At 43.3% G+C, this 19,415-nt stretch overlaps 1 protein-coding gene across 4 annotated transcripts in view; it reads left to right on the top strand.

The window, feature by feature from the left end:
- The window catches only part of RGL1 (ral guanine nucleotide dissociation stimulator like 1), a 278,601-nt gene that overhangs the window by 202,126 nt on the left and 57,060 nt on the right, over positions 1-19,415 (top strand). For all 4 annotated transcript variants that reach the window (XM_012534954.3, XM_004275217.4, XM_033437953.2 and 1 more), the window contains one exon: positions 6,441-6,518. In XM_012534954.3, coding sequence (XP_012390408.1) covers positions 6,441-6,518 — 78 coding nt within the window. The remainder of the gene's footprint in view (positions 1-6,440; positions 6,519-19,415) is intronic.

Raw genomic sequence — 19,415 nt, 5'->3', positions numbered from 1 at the left:
TTTGACTTTTTTTCTGATCATGGGAGAACTTTGCCTAGAGAACCAGCCCTCGTGAGTGAAAGCACACTGCCTGGTTCTCTGTTTGGCATCATTGACCCCTTCCTTTCTTGCAAGAGAACAAGGAGTTTTTGCCTGTTGTCTCTGACCTTTGTCTTCTCCTTGAATAACTGGCTCCATGGTGGTAGCAAGACCTTTCCAAGGTAGGCTTGGTGGCCGTGACCCAGTTGTCAGGTCACACTTGGGTGGAGAGGTGCCTGCCGTGGAGGGTATTATTCGGAGCGATTAAAAACAAGCCCCTGGCTGCTCTGTGGTGTACGGTCTGCAGTCTTAATCAAGGCCTCACTTGGTGTTCCCGACATCTGCAGGCTATTTCACTGTGTCATTCTTCTGAGTCAAGGTCAGCTTCTGAACATTTTCCTCATACCTGACCTGTGTTCTTGTGGGTCAGTTAAAGAAAAAATGCTTCAGATGTTCACAGGCTGGGCTTGATTAGAAAAGCAAAGGCTCCCAGAGGTCCTTGAGTCAGCAGCTTCATGTGAGGTCTCTCCTGCCTTAACTTCCTCCTCTCTGTTCTTTCATCATCCCCAATAAGTAGCTTCTTCCCTTCCCTCCCCTCCCCATCCTCAACTATTCGTGATAGTAGAGGGCATTGATGAATTCATTTGGCACGTGTTTAGTGAGTGTCCGCTAAGCGCAGGCTCTACTCCAGGCTCAGGGCATATAGCAGTAAGCGAGGTAAAAGGGTGAAAGCAAAGCCCTGACCATGGCCGGCCAGGCCCTCGTGATCTGCCCCTGCCACCTGCATGCTCACCTCCTTCCCTGTCTCCGCTTCATCTGTTCTGCTCCTTCCTCACTGGTCTTCTTGACGTTTCTCAAGCGCACCATCCTGCCACGGTCCCAAGGCCTTTGCCCTGGCTCTCCCCTCCGCTTGGAAGGCTCTCCTCCTAGAGATATGTGTGGCCCATTCCCTCGCCTTCTGGAGGATTTTAGTTCATTGTCACATTCACGTCAGGCCTTTCCTGGACGCTCATGTGAAGCAGCTACCTCAGGCCCTCCAATCATGTCTGAGTGCCCTTGGCTACTTTATTTTTCTCCATTGCACTTTTCACCATCTGACTAGTATATATTCACTAATTACTAGTTTATTGCTTATCTGCCCCCACTACATTGTGCTCCATGAAAACAGGGGCTTTGGTTAGTTCACTGCTGTATCCTCAGTGCACAGAATAGTACCTGAAAATAGGCTTTAATAAATACTCATTGAATGAGGACTAAATGAGTGAAAGAATGAATGACCGAGTAAGTGAAAAGCCCAAGGTTTCTAACCTCAAAGAACTTATCATTTGGTGGAGGGAGACATAAAATAAATAAACAAAATAACTATGGTTTGTGTGATCGGGTGTTGACTCAGAGACTGGGCTCTAGAGTCTGACTGTCAAGGTTCAAATCCCTCCTTTACTTACTAGCTGTGTCTTTGAGGGCAAATTACTTAAGCTCTCTGGGCCTCATTTTCTCATCCATTAAATAGGAAGAGTAATAATACCATCATCTAGGATTATTGTGAGAATTAAATGAAACAATCCATATAAAGTGTTAGCACAGTGCCTGGTATATAGTGAGCTCTCAATAATTATTAACTGTCGTTATCATGGGACCACCTGCCATCATCAAGTGGAGCCTGAAAGGTTCTTCGGGATTATCCCCATCCTGGTCTGATGTTGCTGAGACTTTTCTGTTAGAGAGTAAAGGTTAGAAAGCATCCCCCACCCCCCACCCCCAGAAGTACTGTCCCTGGGGATAACTTTATCTTAAGATTTCTTTGAACCACAAGTATCCCTGGTCGTCCCTTCAAACACATATTAAACGTTTTATCTGCCCGGATAGGCGCCAAACAATACATCCATCCCCCCTGGAAATAACTGTTTCCTGTTTAAATATTAGCAACCAGTTAAACGTTATATTGAGGGTTTTTTTTTTCTTTTTCTAGTAAATTTTAGGCTGCAGTAAAAAATTGTGCAAGGCTGTACTTTAGGAGACATTTGTAAATCTTTCTTTTGCCTTGTGATACAGAGAAAACCATGTCAGAAGTCATTCTGATAATTTGTATTTTAAGGTTTATGAATTGCCTTTAAAGAAGGGCAGTCTGGTAAAGCCTTCTTAAGAGGTTCGAGCTTTGATCTTAAACTCTAGGGAGGTTTTGCAGAAATTGGAGGTGACATTGTTGACAGGTTTGTCTGTAGCTACTCATTAATTAAACACATACACACACATACACACTCTTTATTTACTCCCCTGGAGTAAATGAATTGAACTTGACTTTGGTTTTTGATGGGAAGCTATGAGAGGGTCCAGGAAACATCAAAGAAACACTCTTAATCTCATAAAACTAACTCTTAACTCTCAAACGACCTAGCTTGAGCGTTAAAGAGTTCTTGATTCCAGTGCTGGTCTAGTTTCTTTTCTGTAAGGCTTTAATTCTCCTTAATGATAAGAAAAGTGCAGGGGCAAATAATTGTCCCCTCCCCAGTCCGTGAAATTCCAGAGGGTTATAAGCTTTTTAGTTTTATCTTGCTTCTATTGTAAAACTGTATATACTTTTTTTTTTTTTGTATTTTTATACTACTTACACCTTCAAGGTCTCAGCTCTAGGATCTTAAAAGTTCCTTTCGCATTTTAATTTTAGATTTTTGTAACGATCGCAGCTATCCTAAAGCTTTTTTATGCTCCTAGATCATTAGAAATGAAGGCACAGACAGGTTAAGACACTTGTATAAGCAAAAAGCCAAAGAATGCCTTTATAGACACAAATATGAACCTAGTCGTTGGGAGGTTCATTTCCACGTCTGCCTAGGGAACCCCACTAGACCACTCATTTGCTCCCAGCCAATAGCCATCAGCATGCCTGCTGGGTGCCGCCCTTGCTCTAAGCTCTAAAGAGTAATGAGCAAAAGAGACAGAAGTCCCGCTCTCATGGGGTTTGTGTTCTAATGGACAATAGCTGTATGAATTGCACAGTGTACTAGAATGTGTTAAAGGCTGTGGAGGAGAATAAAACAGTGGTGTTAGTGTTGGTTTACATAGGATGGTCAGGGAAGGCCTCACTGATAAAGTGACATTGGAGCAAAGACCTGCAGGAGCCCCGGGGGTGCACCATCGGTGTGGGCGTGGGAGGCGGTGGCAGTGAGTGTGCAGAGATTCTGAGGCAGGAGGATGCCTGGCGTGTGTGTGTGTGTGTGTGTGTGTGTGTGTGTGTGTGTGTGTGTGTGTGTGGTGGGGAAGCAGCAAGGAAGCCAGTGAGGCTGAGGGGAAGTGAGTGAGTGTAGGAGACGTGGTCAGAGATATGAGGGGCAGGTCACTTAGGGCCTCAGGAGATGGGTAAGATGTTGGCCTTTCCGAAGAGTGGAGAAGAGTGGGGGCTGGGGGAGGGTTTTGAGCAGAGCAGCGGCATGAACAGCATCGCTGCGGCTTGATAGGTGCCCTGAGCCAGGGCAGAGTGACGAGAAGTGCTGGGATTCAGGATATGTCATAAAGGCAGAGCCAAAAGATGTTCCTAGTGGATCGGGCAGAGAAGAAAGAGTTAGGAGGGGCTTCCCTGGTGGCGCAGTGGTTGAGAGTCTGCCTGTTAATGCAGGGGACACGGGTTCGATCCCTGGTCTGGGAGGATCCCACATGCTGCGGAGCGACTGGGCCCATGAGCCACAACTATTGAGCCTGCGTGTCTGGAGCCTGTGCTCCGCAACAAGAGAGACCGCGATAGTGAGAGGCCCACGCGCCGCGATGAAAAGTGGTCCCCGCTCGCCACAACTAGAGAAAGCCCTCGCACAGAAACGAAGACCCAACACAGCAAAAATAAATAAATTAATTAATAAACTCCTACCCCCAACATCTTAAAAAAAGAAAAAAAGAAAGAGTTAGGGATGCTGCAGCCTTTGAGCCTGAGTGCCTGGACCGTGTGCACCACCACACACATGCCTTGTTATTGATGGTTCTGATTTGTCTCCAAGTTATTACCAACCAGTCATGCTGGTCCTGACTATGAGCCTCTACTCATAATACTCTGCTGGCCGGGAGAAGTATCCATGTGGTCTTCTGAGCAGATGGTACCGGGTTCATTAAGGAGAGAGAACTTTGCTCACTCACCAGTGTAAGTTACTTAGCGCTTTGTGACATGGTCTGACTGCACCGTGGCATCACATTCTGGGAGCAGAACTGTGATGGGTGTTCATGTCATCCCGGCCAGCATCTCAGCTCTGAGTCTGAAAAATGCAGAGAAAGAGCAGCAGAGTGTGAGAAGCAAAAGTAAAGACAAGGAATAGGAAGACCAGGGGATTTTTAGTATGAACGTCTCTGGAAAGAAAAATATCAGGTGCAGTAAAATGTGTATCTTTCCCTCGTGAAGCTTTTTCGCTTTTATTTCGACCTCTCAGAGGTTCCAGTTAGAAGATAAAAGATGCAATATTTCCGGGATAACCAGAAAGAGAATTAATGAAGGAACACAGAATGTGGCCCAAACGAAGGTTAAGTCCCACATTTAGTCACTGAGGGCCGGCAGGCGGGAGTTTATGGATGACTCAAGTCAGATGCGTGGCAGGCACAGTGGCCTCCCTCTTCACTGTACTTACCCCATCTTTCCTACTTAAATAAACCAGAGTCTGTTGTGAGGGAACATGAGGACAGGGTTCACTATGACGGTGGCCAAAGAGAGAGCCAAGAAATCCCACTCTATTTATTTACTAGGAATCTCATTTCCCAGCCCTGCCTTGCCCACATGGGGCTGCATAAATCTTAATCTGACTGAGTTCTTGTCTCATGGAAAGCAAAGGGTAGCCCTGGAAGCCTCTAAATAGCAGGTGCAGGACAGGATGAAGAGGAACAGGGAGGGTGGAGGCCAGTGGAAAATATCTCTGGGAGGCCAAGGAGTCCGTAAAGCTGATGAGCTTGAGAAGGAGCACATGGATGGGGGAGGGGGCTGATGCCTGTGGGCGTAAACTAGAACCTGCCGGGACAGGGCGATGGGGAGACCAGATGGACTGGCATTCTGTCAAACCAGATGGTGGGCTTTTATTTTTAAAAGGGCTTGTAAATCCTAGGAACAAGGAACCATAAGGGTACTGGGGTTCTTAATCCTATTAGTAGAAGACAGAAGTGTTCTCTTTAAAAATGTAAACGCCACCAGTTATAGAATTTCTATTATCAAAACTTTGGGACAGATTACCAGCTTGTGAAACTCCAAGGAATCTCTGAATTCTCCACTGATGGGAAGAGAAACTGCAGAAATAGTCTAGGCATTATAAGTTAATACAAAGGCTCCTCCTTAGGAGTCTAAAGTGAATTTACTAAATGAACATTCTGAACCAAACAAAACATGATATATTTGTATGAAATAGACTTGCTTACCTATGGAGTTGGAAGGACATCTAACAGTGTAACCGGGGACTGATCAATGTTTTTTTTTGTTTGTTTGTTTTTTGTGGTACGCGGGCCTCCCACTGTTGTGGCCTCTCCCGTTGTGGAGCACAGGCTCCGGACGCGCAGGCTCAGCGGCCATGGCTCATGGGCCCAGCCGCTCCGCGGCATGTGGGATCCTCCCGGACCGGGGCACGAACCCGTGTCCCCTGCATTGGCAGGCGGACTCTCAACCACTGAGCCACCAGGGAAGCCCCTGATCAATGTTTTAATAAGTTTTGAGTTTGTAATGAGACAGATTTTAAAATTTAGGCACCTATTGCTTTCTAAACCGTTGTTCCGCTTTGTCCCCCTTCCCCAGTGGCTGGGGAAGCCTAGATCAGCCTGACCTCGGTGTACACACTGCTGCTCTCTTGGTTGCTGGGACACGAGGATTCTGTTCTTCAGTCCTTGTCTCTATCTCAGCCTTTACTTGAGGGTTTGGAATTATTTCCATCACCTTCCTCCAATAGGACCTATCCTCAAGGAGACCAGACTCATAAGCAGAGCATGGAGTCGTCATCTTGTGCCCATGTGTGGCACAGGCGTGAAGGTTGTGCAAGCAAAGCCACATCTTCCTTCAGTAGCTACACAGAGGGGTTGATGCTCCGGAGTTCATGAGGAATCTCCCACCTGTGCATCCCATAACGCCTGATTCTCCTGCTAAGAGGAAAAGAGTAATTTCATCGAAAAAAATCCAAAGAAATGTTAAATATTAAGAGAAAGTTTTAAGTAATGTGATTCATTGCTAAATCACTTTCCTTGTAGACCGTATATTTATACATACACACACACACACGTATATATACACACACATATATATGTTTACCCATTAAATAAATATCAGTAATATAGTATCATTTTTGATGTTATTTCACAGATATTACTTTCCTTAAATACTCCTGAAAAGTATAACTGTTGTGCTTGAAATGGAAAAGAGTTGCTCTCCAACACTACTCATTGCATTTTCTGTTTGTTTGTTTTTATCTATAAAGGTATGGGAACCTGACAAGCCCAAACTGTGAAGAAGTTGGAGGCCAAAGTTCATCAGAGTCTAAGACGGTGATCAGGAAGTGAGTCTGCCTCTTCTCTGCATTACAAGCTCTCAGTCAAGACTTATTATCTTAAAAGAATGTAATTTAGTGGAGTTTTTAATCTCCTTTGGAATGTTGCCATGGTTTTTTCCATAATACAGATAAAGTCATAGAAGTATTTTTTGACCATCTAATGCTATTCATTTATTCATTCAGTAAACATGTATTGATCACACACTCTTGGCCAGGCCCTGTGCTAAGGGATACAGCTATGAACAAAATAAGTAAGTCCAAGCTCTTATGAAGTTTATATTTTAGTAGAGAGAGAGAGAGAGACAAAGAATCCAGGCAGAAAAGAATGAAGGAGGGCAGGGGGGCTAGATCCTGATGGAGACGTTGATTTACATAGGCTTTCTGATCTCATCTGGAGACATTGGAGCAGAAACCTGCAAGTGGTGCAGGTGAGGCCTTGTGAATGTCCAGGCAGGGAGAATATGGAAAAAGCTCTGCGGCAGGAACAGTGTTTGAGAAACAGTAGAGGCGTGAATGAGGCTGCAGCCAAGTGAATGAAGTGGCAGGTACTGGGGCATGAGGCCTGTAAGGGCCCCTCATCACATGGAGGCTTTGGGAAGGATGCTGAATTTTATTCTGAGAAAGATAAGAAACACTTAACAGGCCTTTAGGAGAATAGCGCTATGGCCTGGTTTATATTTAAAAGGCCTACTCTGGCTCTGTGTGGAAAATAGACCATGACACTGGGGACAGGGGCAAGGGTGGCAGCAAGGAGCCCGGTTAGGGCCCTTACGTGGGTCCAGGCAAGGGGTGATGACAGCACGGACGTGAGTAGTAATAGTAGTTGTCAACATCGTCATTATAGGAGTGGTAACAAGAAGTAGTAGCTTGTAGTAGGGACAGCTTCTGCAGAAGTCCTGAAGGTGTTGCTGACAGGATGTACAGATGCAGTGGGTGCGGCATATGAGACAAAGAAGAGGCAAGGATGCCTCCAAGGGTTGTGTGTGAGCGAGCGATAGAATGGAGCCCCGGCTTTATGCGATAAGAAGGTTTGGTGGGGAGCATGTGTCAATAATTTCATCTTAGATGTGTTAATTTTGAGGTAATTGGGTGAGTGTAGATTCCAGGGAGAAGTCTAGGCTGGAAGTATACATTTGGGCATCCTTAGTTTATACATGGTGTTTAAAGCTATGGGAATGGATGTGACCTCCTGTGGACGAAGGGTGGATCTAGAAGGGAAAGGTCCAAAGACTGAGCCTTGGTTCCCTCCAGTACTGAGAGTTAGGAAAGCAGACGGTCCAGCAGAGGAGACTGGAACAGAGCAGGCAGGGGGAAGGAGAAGAAAGAAGCTGTGTTCCAGAAGACAAGCGGAGAAGGGGTTTTGGAGGGGGCGTGACCAACTCTGTCTGATGCTGTCCAGACATCAAGTGAGAGGGGTCTGGGGAGTGACTCCTAATTCTGTCACACTTTCGTCTTTGGCACCCGTGGCAAGCGCAGCTTTGGTGGATGCAGATGTGGGTTAAGAGAGGTTAGAAGGGGAGGAAGTGGGGACGGCAAGTTTAACGACTCTTTGGAAGAGTTATGTTGTAAAGGGAAACAGAAATGAGGCAGAGGATGAGGGCAAGGGATGGTCTTTTCATTGTGCCTTTTTTTTTTTAAATGGGAGGTAGTTTATGCTGATGAATTTGATCCAGCAGTCAGTGAAGAAGAAATCCACGATGTAGGGGTACAGGCTGCTGAAAGAGTGAGGTTCTTGAGTAGATAGGTTATATACTAGGGTGCTTGAAACCACTCGTGGTTTCATTTTGGGATCAAAAGTTCAGGGAGGTAATCCTATGGAATTTTTAACTGTTCAGGCAATTGGCTGATGGACTTCTTTCTCCAGGAGCCAGGGATATAAAGATGAGAAAACTGGGTATCTTTTTAACTCCTGAGTTAGTTGTCAGGTAATTTCATAATTTTATTGGATGGGCCATAACCTTCCAGAAAACTAAACACACCAGTGTAGATATTTGAATGCCAAGTGCAAGGTGTGGTGAGTGGAAGAGATACCTTATTCCTAGAGGGCTTTAGGGAGGCTTCTTGGAAGAGGTGACATCTGAAGCAGGCTTTGAAGGAGCGTGAAGGTTTGGATGGTAGAGCCGTTTAGGAAGAGGGGACAGTGGGATCAAATCAGGGCAGTGCAGAGTATATGATATTTGGGAGAACAACACAGAATTGGGGCAGCTGCTTCACTGTGTACATGTTGGGTGAGGGCAGCTAGTGGAGCTGAAGTTATCGTGAAAGGTTTGAATTTCTCAAAATTCAAGAGGGTTTGGACTTTCCCTGGTAAGCAGTGGGCAGTCAGCCCTAAAAAGTTTTTGCAGGAGGGAAGCCATATAATCAGATAGGTAATTTGAGGGAATGGATTAGACTTACAACCTTTTTTTTTTTCTTGTGGTTCTTTATTATCTCATTGTTGTGCCCAATCCAGATGCCGCTGCCTAGCGCATAAATGCCACATCGGCATCGCCTGGGAACTTGTTAGGAATGCAGAGTCTCAGGCCCCGCCCCAGACCTAGATTAGAATCTGCATTTTAACAAGATCCTCAAGTGATTCCTATGCATTTTAAAGTTTGAGAATCGTAGGATTAGAGGGGTTTTGTTGTTGTTCATTTTGTGTATCCATGAAAACTTACGGAAGTAATAATTTTTTTAAAAAAAGAACCTTTTTAGAATGAATTTTAAAACATATGTCAAAGAAGAGATACTCTACGAATTGAGTGGCCAGCTTGTCAAATGTAACCTCGATCTGTGACCAGATGCAGCAATAAGCGTGTTGTTATCTACATATTTTGGAATTGCGTCACATCTAGAGCTACCATTCAACCAGTCACCTGAACACCCTGAGGAGAGTAACAGTATGAAAACTATCGAGAGCTTTGCTGTTTCCCAGGGGGTGTTTTGAGGTTAAATAGTTTTCTGGGAAGTAGCAGTTAAAGCAAATTGCTTTGTACTCTGGACGTGAAGAGTCATGCTCATTCTTTCAAAGGCCTGTTCTAAAACTTCATTCAGATGAATTGTACACCAGGAACAGTAACGTGGGTGAGACTCCAGGATAAGCTGTTTTAAAGGGCTTTACAGTTTTAAGCATATGAGGCCTTAACAAAGAGCTTCACATAGAACTCCCCTGAGGGGTCCATCATCTGAGGACAATGGTCCTTTCCTAAAGCCTCACAGTGAATTGGTAGAAAGTTCTTGACCCTTTTCCTCAGACTGAGTTGCCTTTTTAAAAAATTATGCCTGATGAAAATATGCCACTCTATCGTATAATGGGTCACTCTGTCCTACAGATACTGGAATGCTAAAATCCCTTCTCTCTGCTGACCTCTTTCTTCTTTCCATTTCCCTTTCTTCTGTCTTGTTGGGGTTTTTTCCCTCCACTTCTCCTTTTATTATTTTTCATCTCACTTGAGCATTCTCTTTTTGTTCTCTTTTTCACAAGTTACCCTTCTGATCATTTCTGTGACTTGATAGGGTCACTGCTTTGTCTGTTTTTGGAGGAAATCAGGGAAGCACCTTGTCCATTCCACATGTAACACATGGAAAGTTCCTCGATCATCTCAGAGCTGCAGCAGCTGACTTGTAGCAGTGACTGAAGGCTTCCTGATGGCTGATAGATGTGTAGGAGATATGGCTATATGCCAGTTCTCAGTGGGGGAGTTTTGCCCCCAGAGGACATTTGGCAAGATCTGGAGAATTTGGGGTTGTTTCAACTTGGTGGGGAGGTGCTCTGGCATCTAGTGGGCAGAGGCCAGGATTGCTGCAAAACATTCTGCCTTGTGCAAGACCGGCCCCTCTCCCCCCTGCAACAAAGAATTACCTGACCCTAAATATCAATAGTGCCTAGGTAAGAAACCCTGCTGGACGGTGATGAGGCTGCTGCAGTGCTCAAGGGAAAACTGTCTTTATTTATGAACATCTAAATATATGTAAAAATAATACCATACTTATTTGGAAATTTATTTATTTATGCCCCTTCTTATAATTAGGCGAATCCAATGCTGAGGTGGCCATGGAGCCAGCCTCATGGAAGGTGACAAACCCTGGGAAACGAGGCTGGAGAACTCACACTGAAGCTCCTCCTCCATCACTGTCACTTCACCTCTCTCGGTTTCAGTCTCTTTTCCTGACAAATGAGTGCTCTGAGATCCTTTCAAGATTAAGGATGCCTAGGATAAAATTTATTTAGCTTTCTTTAAATCTTCTCTTTTTTTTGTGGTACGCGGGCCTCTCACTGTTGTGGCCTCTCCCATTGCGGAGCACAGGGTCTGGACGCGCAGGCTCAGCGGCCACGGCTCACGGGCCCAGCCGCTCTGCGGCATGTGGGATCTTCCCGGACTGGGGCATGAACCCGTGTCCCCTGCATCGGCAGGCGGACTCTCAACCACTGCGCCACCAGGGAATCCCTCTTTTCATCTTCTTAAAAATGAAAATGAATATCAGAAGCAGAGATATGGTCCAAATATTATATTGATTGTTTGAGAGGTGCCCTTTACTGCTTGTCTCTGTTGGAAAGACTGGGTAACCAGTTTGATAAAATAGGAAAGAAAAAATACACAGCTTCTTTGATTTGCTTATTATTAATCGTGACATCAGAACTGCTGGCTAGGATCATAAATAAAGAGATGGACTAAAGCATTGTATTGTGGGGTCAGGCAAGGAGCAGCAAAATGCCCATTGTTTTCCTTTGCTGCAAATCTGTGTTCTTGTGATTTCAGGTGGGAAACAGACGGCAGGAATTCAGTGACATTCTAAGAAGTAAACATCCTGTTTTAGGACAGATGCCTTCAGTTTTGCAGCCCAGGGATATGGGGGGTGGAGGTGGGGAATCACTACTGGGTTTAACTATGAAAAGGAAAATGCTCAACTATTGTTTGGTTTTTCAGTTTTTGTTGTAAAGCATAGAACAAGGCTTACATTTGATACAGGCTCCCAAGTCCCAAGGTAACAGTCTTTCCTGTATTTCTGAATATGGATCTAATGAACCTTTCAAAGGATAAAAGAACTTAAAAGAAGGCAAAAATGTGGAAATAACAGATGAAACAGTCAAGATGAAAGATTGGTTTCTGGTGTCTTGGACCACAACTGGCTAGTGTTCTTCATGAATTTCAAAAAGTATCTGATTGTGCTGTGACTCTCACTTGTAATTCCAGTCCTGAGTATGCCCGGTTCAGGCTTTGTGTGATATCAGGACCTTTAAAGTTATCTGGCTAAAGTAAGAATTCCTTCAGTTGCAGGGAATTCAACTTGCAAGGATTTTAGATGTTGGAATCTTTGCCACACGGTGATTTCTGATGTTAGCACTAGACTGATGTAAATAATAAGTCATGCCATGTTTGTTTCTACAATCCCTAAACTTGTCACTGTTGGGAAATCAGGGAACTCACTTCCTATGACAGAAGAAAACATCTCTGCCAACATTCATTCTACCTGCGCCCCTTTCCTCCTTCCTGCCGACACTTTTACATGAGAAAATGCTATCTATTTAGAATAATAAAATCTGAACCAGATGGGAAAAGGAAACTTTCCTTAGTGCAGATTTATTACAATCATTGAATTCAGAAGTGAAGAGAACATGAAGAAGGGATATTAACCATACAGAGCCTTGACACCATGAATCTTCACTCTCTGAAACGTATTTGAGATTAGAATATCATATATATATATATATACACACACACACAGAACTTTATTTAAAGATGTTTAAAACTATTCAGGAATTACACTTTTTTATTCCTTTTAAAAAATTACTATTGTAATGTTGAAATAATTTCAGTTTTTTTTCTTTAATTGACTCTCATCACTTCCTTTCTGGAATGCCATGTTTTGTTTTCTCAAACTCTTTACCATAGCAGTGGTTTAAACCACTGAAATCATACTGCTTTCATCTCCAAACATTCAGATGATATAAAAGTCATTCTTGTAATCTTTTCCCAGAAGTTGTAAATAGTGACACCAGGTTTTAGCCAGTGGTAAAGAGTCCTATAAATATTAGTATCCAAGATATTGGAAACATTTTAAAGAAAAGGGAGATGAGTTAAAGGAAGTTGGCTGTAATTCTTTAATATCTGGGAAACTTTACAGTGGAAGGTATTAACAAGTCTTCCCAGTGAGTTTGCGATCAATATTCATTCCATCAAATTCAAATAACCTAAGAAGGCAATTGAAATCAATCTGAGTGATTGTAACAAAAATGGGGCAAAGAAAGAAGAGTAAAGAACAGAGCAAAAATAAGATTTAAAACTCCAAATTTAGAAGAATTAAAGGCTATAATGTGAAAGGAATATTTTTAAAAAGTAAAACAAAAGTAGAAATGGAGATGCAATAAACCACATAAAAGAGCCTGGTATTGTCTTTAAAACATCCATACTGGACAAAGAAAAACAAAGTATAGTTTTAAAAAAGTCATTGAAATCTTGAATCAAAATTATGCATTTAAGGGAAGAGTGCAGGCTCCCAAGCAGAAATTCCTTTTCTAATAATGGAGGAATGAAACAACATCGATGATCATTGATTCAGAGAGAAGAATAAATGGCCGCCTGAGAATCTCCTAAGGCCCTCTACATGTTAGAGAAAGGTAAAGAGACATCACCACCAGACTCTGTCCCTTGATCACCCTGCAGCAGCAGAGATGATGGAAATGATGATACCACTGTCACCTCTCCGACCACCACCACTGGCTACAGTTTGGGGTGTACTTACCTTAGTGCAAGGCTTTCTGCTAGGCATTTTGTACCTTCTTTTACCATCACAGACATGCTGTGAGATATTGTCCTGATTTTATAGGTGTGTAAACTGAGGCTCCGGAAAAGTTACGTGCTTTGACTAAGATCAAGCAACTGGTTAATGACAGGTCTGATATTTGATCTTAGGTCCAATTGACTCCAGGACTTGGATTTCTCACCGTTTTGCTCTCAGGCCTGTTATTTCAAAAATAGTGTTGGGATCGCTGGTGCTCATAAATTCCCCCTGCCCCCTCACCCCTGCCGCCATATTTGTCTATATTACAGTAAAAGGGCTGCAGAGAGAAGTACATGAGGAACTAGGGTATAGTCTCACCGTTGTGACTAGTGCTTTAGCTTGTTAGCATTCTGAGATTGTACAGTTTGGGATTATTTCCTTTAGCCTGTGTTGTTTTGCCTGGCTTTTTAATGAAATGAACACCCCAAGCAAGGTCCCCAAACAGCTGTTAAAAATGTGGAAGTTAGGCTTGTTTCCTGGGGAAGGAGATGGGTTGGAGGATGTGAGTAAAGAAGAAGGAAGACCAGATTGGTCAGGCCCATCAATCTGAGCGCCTGCATCCTGTTCTTGGTTCTTGTAGCATCTGTCATCCCCAACGGAAACTCCATTCTAATGGTGAAAACTGTAGAACGCCTCAGCAATTTTTTCATTAGAGACCTATTTATAGCATAAAAACTCCCTTTTCGGACTGTGAGGAATTGGAGAATAATGAGTTACTGAGGTCCCTGAAAAATAACTGGTGAGCGGCAGTGTCTCTTTCTAATAATAATGGCTAGAGTTCATTGGCTGCTTCGTAGGAATAGTCCCTGTGTTAAGTACTGAGTATCCTTTTAATACCCTTATAATAACTCTATGTGTTATTATTCCTGTTTTACAGATGAGGAGTCTGAGACATAGAGAGGTTAAGGAACATGTTCAAGGTCATACAGTGAATAAATGAGAGAGTGGGATTTAACCCAGGCTTTAACCTCAACACTGTGTGGTCTCTACTTCTTTCCCTGTGATAAAAATGAGACTATTTCTCTTAAGTACTTAGGTTGGACCCTCTTGTTCATCTCTTTTTCCCCCTTAGGACATTTTAAACAACAGTTTTACATTTATATAAAAATTGAGCCAATAATACAGAGTTCCCATATACCTTCCCCACAGTTTCCCCTATTATTAACTTCTAACATGAATATACACATTTGTTATAATTAATGAATCAATGCATTGTTAACTAAAGTTCATAGTTTAGTCAGAGTTCCTTATTTTTATTTTTATGTAATGGCCCTGTTCTGTTCCAGGATCCCATCCAGGATACTGCATTACATTTAGTTGGGATATCTCTCTAGGTTCCTATTGGCTGTGACAGTATTTGACTTTTCTTGTTTCTGATGACCTTGACAGTGTTGAGGAGTACTGATCCAGATATATTTTAGGACACTCCTTTATTAGAATTTTTCTTGTAATTAGACAGATATTTTTCCTCATAGTTAGACTGAACTTATGAGGTTTGAGAGAAATATCACAGAGATAAAATACCATTCCCATCACATACTTTCAACATGATTTACGACTGTTGATGTTGGCCTCGATCACCTGGATGAAGTTGTTATTTTTCAGGTTTCTTCATGACATATGTCTTTTTTCCCCCTTTCTTTCCATACTATATTGTTTGGAAGGAAGTCACTATGCACAACCCCTTTGGTTTGCTTCCCTTCTTTTAGGGTAAAGTATCTACCTAATTTATTTGGAAAACTTCTGCATGGGAGATTTGTCTTGCCCATTTATTAATTTATTCAGTCTTTTATTTATATCAGTATGGACTCATGGAAATTTATTTATTTATACTGTGGGATATAATGCAGTGCTACTTTATGTATTTTATTGCTCAGATTATTCCAGCTTTGGCCATTGGGAACTCTTCTGGTTGACTCCTGTGTCACTTTCACACATCCCTATTATTGTATTTGAGCCCTTCCTTACTTTATGGCGCTACAAGACGTTCTAGACTCATCTTGTATATTTCCCATCCCAGTCTTAGAATCAGCCATTTCTTCAAGGAGACCTGGTTCTTTTTTTTTTTTTTTTAGATTTTCAGGAGACCTTAAAGTTTTGTTTTTTTTAATATTTATTTTTGGCTGTGTTGGGTCTTCGTTTCTGTGCGAGTGCTTTCTCTAGTTGTGGCAAGCGGGGGCCACTCTTCATCGCGGTGCGTGGGCCTCTCACTGTCGCGGCCTCTCTTGTTGCGGAGCACAGGCTCCAGACGCGCAGGCTCAGTAGTTGTGGCTCACAGGCCCAGCCGCTCCGCGGCATGTGGAATCCTCCCGGACCAGGGCTCGAACCCGTGTCCCCTGCATTGGCAGGCAGATTCTCAACCAGTGCGCCACCAGGGAAGCCTGACCTGGTTCTTTTTATTGGAGAATGATATTAGAAACCAAGGTCTGGGTGCTAGGTGTGCTCATCGCTACTGGGGTGTCATTTCTTCTGGCCCTGTCAGCTGACATGGCTAGGAAATATATGTGTAAATGCGTATACCTATAAATATTTCTATGTATAACCATCTATACATTATATTAAATATGAATGTTCACTGATGCCTTCAACTCTAATCCTTACCACATGGACCATTCTAGCTTCCTCCCCTTGCTTATTTGTGAGTATCCTCTCCAGCAGTGAGAAAACCAGCTTCTACCCTCTGCCTTCCATTTACTTAATTGTTCAGTTTCAGTATATATGTACAGCAGTATCAGAATCGTTAACTCGTACCCCCGAGGGAAACAACTTTCTCAACCAGAGTCCAGTGTTGATGTGTAGTTCCTTTTGCCTTTAGTCCTTAATCTTATAGATTGTAATTCTTCTTTTTTAAAATAATGAAAATAGCTAATGTTTTTGAGCACTGACTATGTCTTAGGGACTATTCTAAATCCTTCAGATATATTATCTCTTTTAGGCCTCACAAGAACTCTGTGAGGAGGGATCTATTACTGTATGCATTTTACAGATGAGGAAGCAGAGGCATAAAGAGGTTGGGTTTGTCTGACTAACCAGAGAGTCAGTCTGACTCCGGAGAATGTGTGTAACCACATTGGCTATACTGCTCATGAAAAACAGGCATTTAGGAGACCTCTTAGTTTTGTTCCTTTTCTAATGGAGTGCAGTCACTGACATACTGAGTAAGGTTTGGTAATATAGGATTAAGTCTCTGCACAACAATTCTCTTCAATTTCTGTAAATTTACATTCAGTTGCCAGGGTCTGCACATGTAGTTTGGGAATGAAAGACAGGTGTGTAAACACTTGATTTTGAGTTATTGGTTTTGAGCTCATCTCCTCCTTCCCTTGACCCTTTCCCACCCATATTTACTCTTTCTGCTGCGTGTCCTTCCTATCCCAATCTTTTTCTTCCTCCTTCTTGCCTTGGAGGTTTTCCTCTTCTTTAACTGCCCATGGCCCTTCACTGGCTTTTCTGCCCTATATTGCCTTCTGGTGCTTAGTCCCTACTCTGGCTTTGTTTACATTTATTTCCCTGGGTCTCTCTTAATTCCTCTTTTACTTTCCCTCCCAGCGTTCTAACCTCTACTCACCACTAGTACCAAAATGTACAATGGAAAATGTACAAGAAAGCATTGCAAGATTACCTTGACGAGTCTAGATAATGTTTCCATCCTTTACATGCTTTTACAGGCAAAAAAAGGAAAAAAAAAAAATCTCTGCATCTCCCTTTGTTCTTTCTCATCAGGAAAACCATCTAGCCAGGGGTCTTAGAGGCAGACTGTAACTGGCAGCCTTCCCAGAAACAGCAGAAAATCATTCTGTGACTAGGAGAACAAGGTGGAGGGTCTAGCTCAGAGTCAGTGTCAAGGTTACTTTGCTTTCTTTCCCTGAAGGGCAAAGTGCATTGGCTCCCACCCAGAGGGCCTGGCAGTGTCCTGTGCTACACTGCTTCAAAGGCCACCCTCTACATAGATCTTTTTACCTTTTCATTATCTATATTAGGGAAAGATCCAATTCTTGGAGAGTATCCTAAAATAGAAAAAATGTTTTGCTGCTTTTAAAAAATGTTTCCATGTCTAATCTTCTGCTGATGATTAAGTAACGATAAATTATTACCTCAGGGCTTCCCTGGTGGCACAGTGGTTGAGAGTCCGCCTGCCGATGCAGGGGACATGGGTTCGTGCCCCGGTCCGGGGAGATCCCACATGCCGCAGAGCGGCTGGGCCCATGAGCCATGGCCGCTGAGCCTGCGCGTCCGGAGCCTGTGCTCCGCAACGGGAGAGGCCACAACAGTGAGAGGCCCGCATACCGCAAAAAAAAAAAAAAATTACCTCAAATAGATTTCTGGGGAGAGAAAGCTCTAAATGGACAGAGTTATTCTTTTTGTCATAATAATCCTATTTCTTGGCTTGGAAGTTATACATCATGGGAGCGATGACCTCATACCTAGAAGGTTTTTTTTTTTATTAAACCTTTTACCAATTCTAGAGTATTTTACTACCTATGCAATTTTAACATGATTTAATGCATTTATCTTAAAATCCCTGTATGTATTAAAAATCTGTGGTTTGACCATAATAGCCTAATGCTCACCTCAGTCAGCCCTCTTACTCTGCATTGCATGCCTGAAGGTCCCTGAGAGTGATTAGAAGTTTTGTACTATTTCCTTATACCTCTCAGCTAAGACATCTGTCTGATGTCTTCCAACCAGGTATTCTTAAGTGTGATTTCTGTTTGGCTAAGAAATCAAATGAGCATAGCAAATCTCATCATGCTCCATTTCTCCCCTCTTTTCCTATTCTTTAAACAGTTCTTCCTTATGTCTCTTAAAAGTGTTTTGCTTTCTCTCACCTCAGGACCTTTGCTTACGCTGTTACCCCAGAGTCTTCACCCTGCTAATTCTCCCTTATCCTTAAGATCTCAGCTTTAACGTCATTTCCTCAGGGAAGCACTCCATGGAGCCCTGACCAGGTTTACTCTCTCTGAAGGTAAATACCCTAGACTCCCCTACTGTGACATTCATCACATAAATAGTTTTTGTGAATATGGAAAATAAAGGGTACTCAATAAATATTAGTTGGATTAGTGAATTCATTTTCCCCAGGGGTCTGTTCTATTACCAGTAAAAGTCTTAGAAACCGCACCTGGGTCTGGACACGACTTCCTTCCTTCACATACTGCAAGAATTTGCACCTTGCCAAGGATGTCTGAGGTAGAGAAAGCAATCCTGGTTGTCTGCTCTGCCATCAGATTTGGGTCTTGCCCCTGCTCTCCCCACCCCCCGTCCAGTCATTCTTAATCAGACACACACGTTCCCTTGGGAGTGAGGAGTGCTGGCTTTTCTCCTTACTGAGTTTAGATTATGTCACAATCTTAATCTTTCCATTTGGCTTCAGAAATTACTTCTTCAGTCTTCACAAGTTTTTTTAAAAAATTTTTTAATTTATTATTTATTTTTGGCTGTGTTAGATCTTTGTTGCTGTGCGTGGGCTTTCTCTAGTTGTGGTGAATGGGAGCTACTCTTTGTTGTGGTGCGCAGGCTTCTCATCGCCGTGGCTTCTTTTGTTGCAAAGCATGGGCTCTAGGCACGTGGGCTTCACTAGTTGTGGCTCGCGGGCTCTAGAGCGCAGGCTCAGTAGTGGTGGTGCACGGGCTTAGTTGCTCCGCAGCATGTGGGATCTTCCCGGACCAGGGCTTGAACCCGTGTCCCCTGCATTGGCAGGCGAGTTCTTAACCACTGCACCACCAGGGAAGTCCCTCTATTACACTTTGATGTTCCTGAATTGGTCTGTCCTGAGGGGGGCTAACTCAGGGGTGTGTGTGTGAGTGTGTGGTGTGTGTGGTGTGTGTGTGTGTGTGTGTGGCATGTGTGTGTGTGGTGTGTGTGAGTGTGTGTGGTGTGTGTGTGTGTGAGTGTATGTGTGGTGTGTGTGAGTGTATGTGTGGTGAGTGTGTGTGTGGTGTGTGTGTGTGGTGAGTGTGTGTGTGTTGTGTGTGAGTGTGGTGTGTGTGTTTGTGTGTGTGATGTGCGTGTGTTGTGTGTGTTGTGTGTGTGTGTGTGTGTGGTGTATGTGTGGTGTGTGTGTGTGGTGTGTGAGTGTGTGTGTGTGGTGTGTGTGTGTGTGGTGTGTGTGTGGCGTGTGTGTGTGGCGTGTGTGTGTGT

The sequence above is a fragment of the Orcinus orca genome, chromosome 1, assembly GCF_937001465.1.
Source record: "Orcinus orca chromosome 1, mOrcOrc1.1, whole genome shotgun sequence".
NCBI lineage: Eukaryota > Metazoa > Chordata > Mammalia > Artiodactyla > Delphinidae > Orcinus > Orcinus orca.
This window is presented reverse-complemented; position numbering and strand designations above follow the sequence as displayed.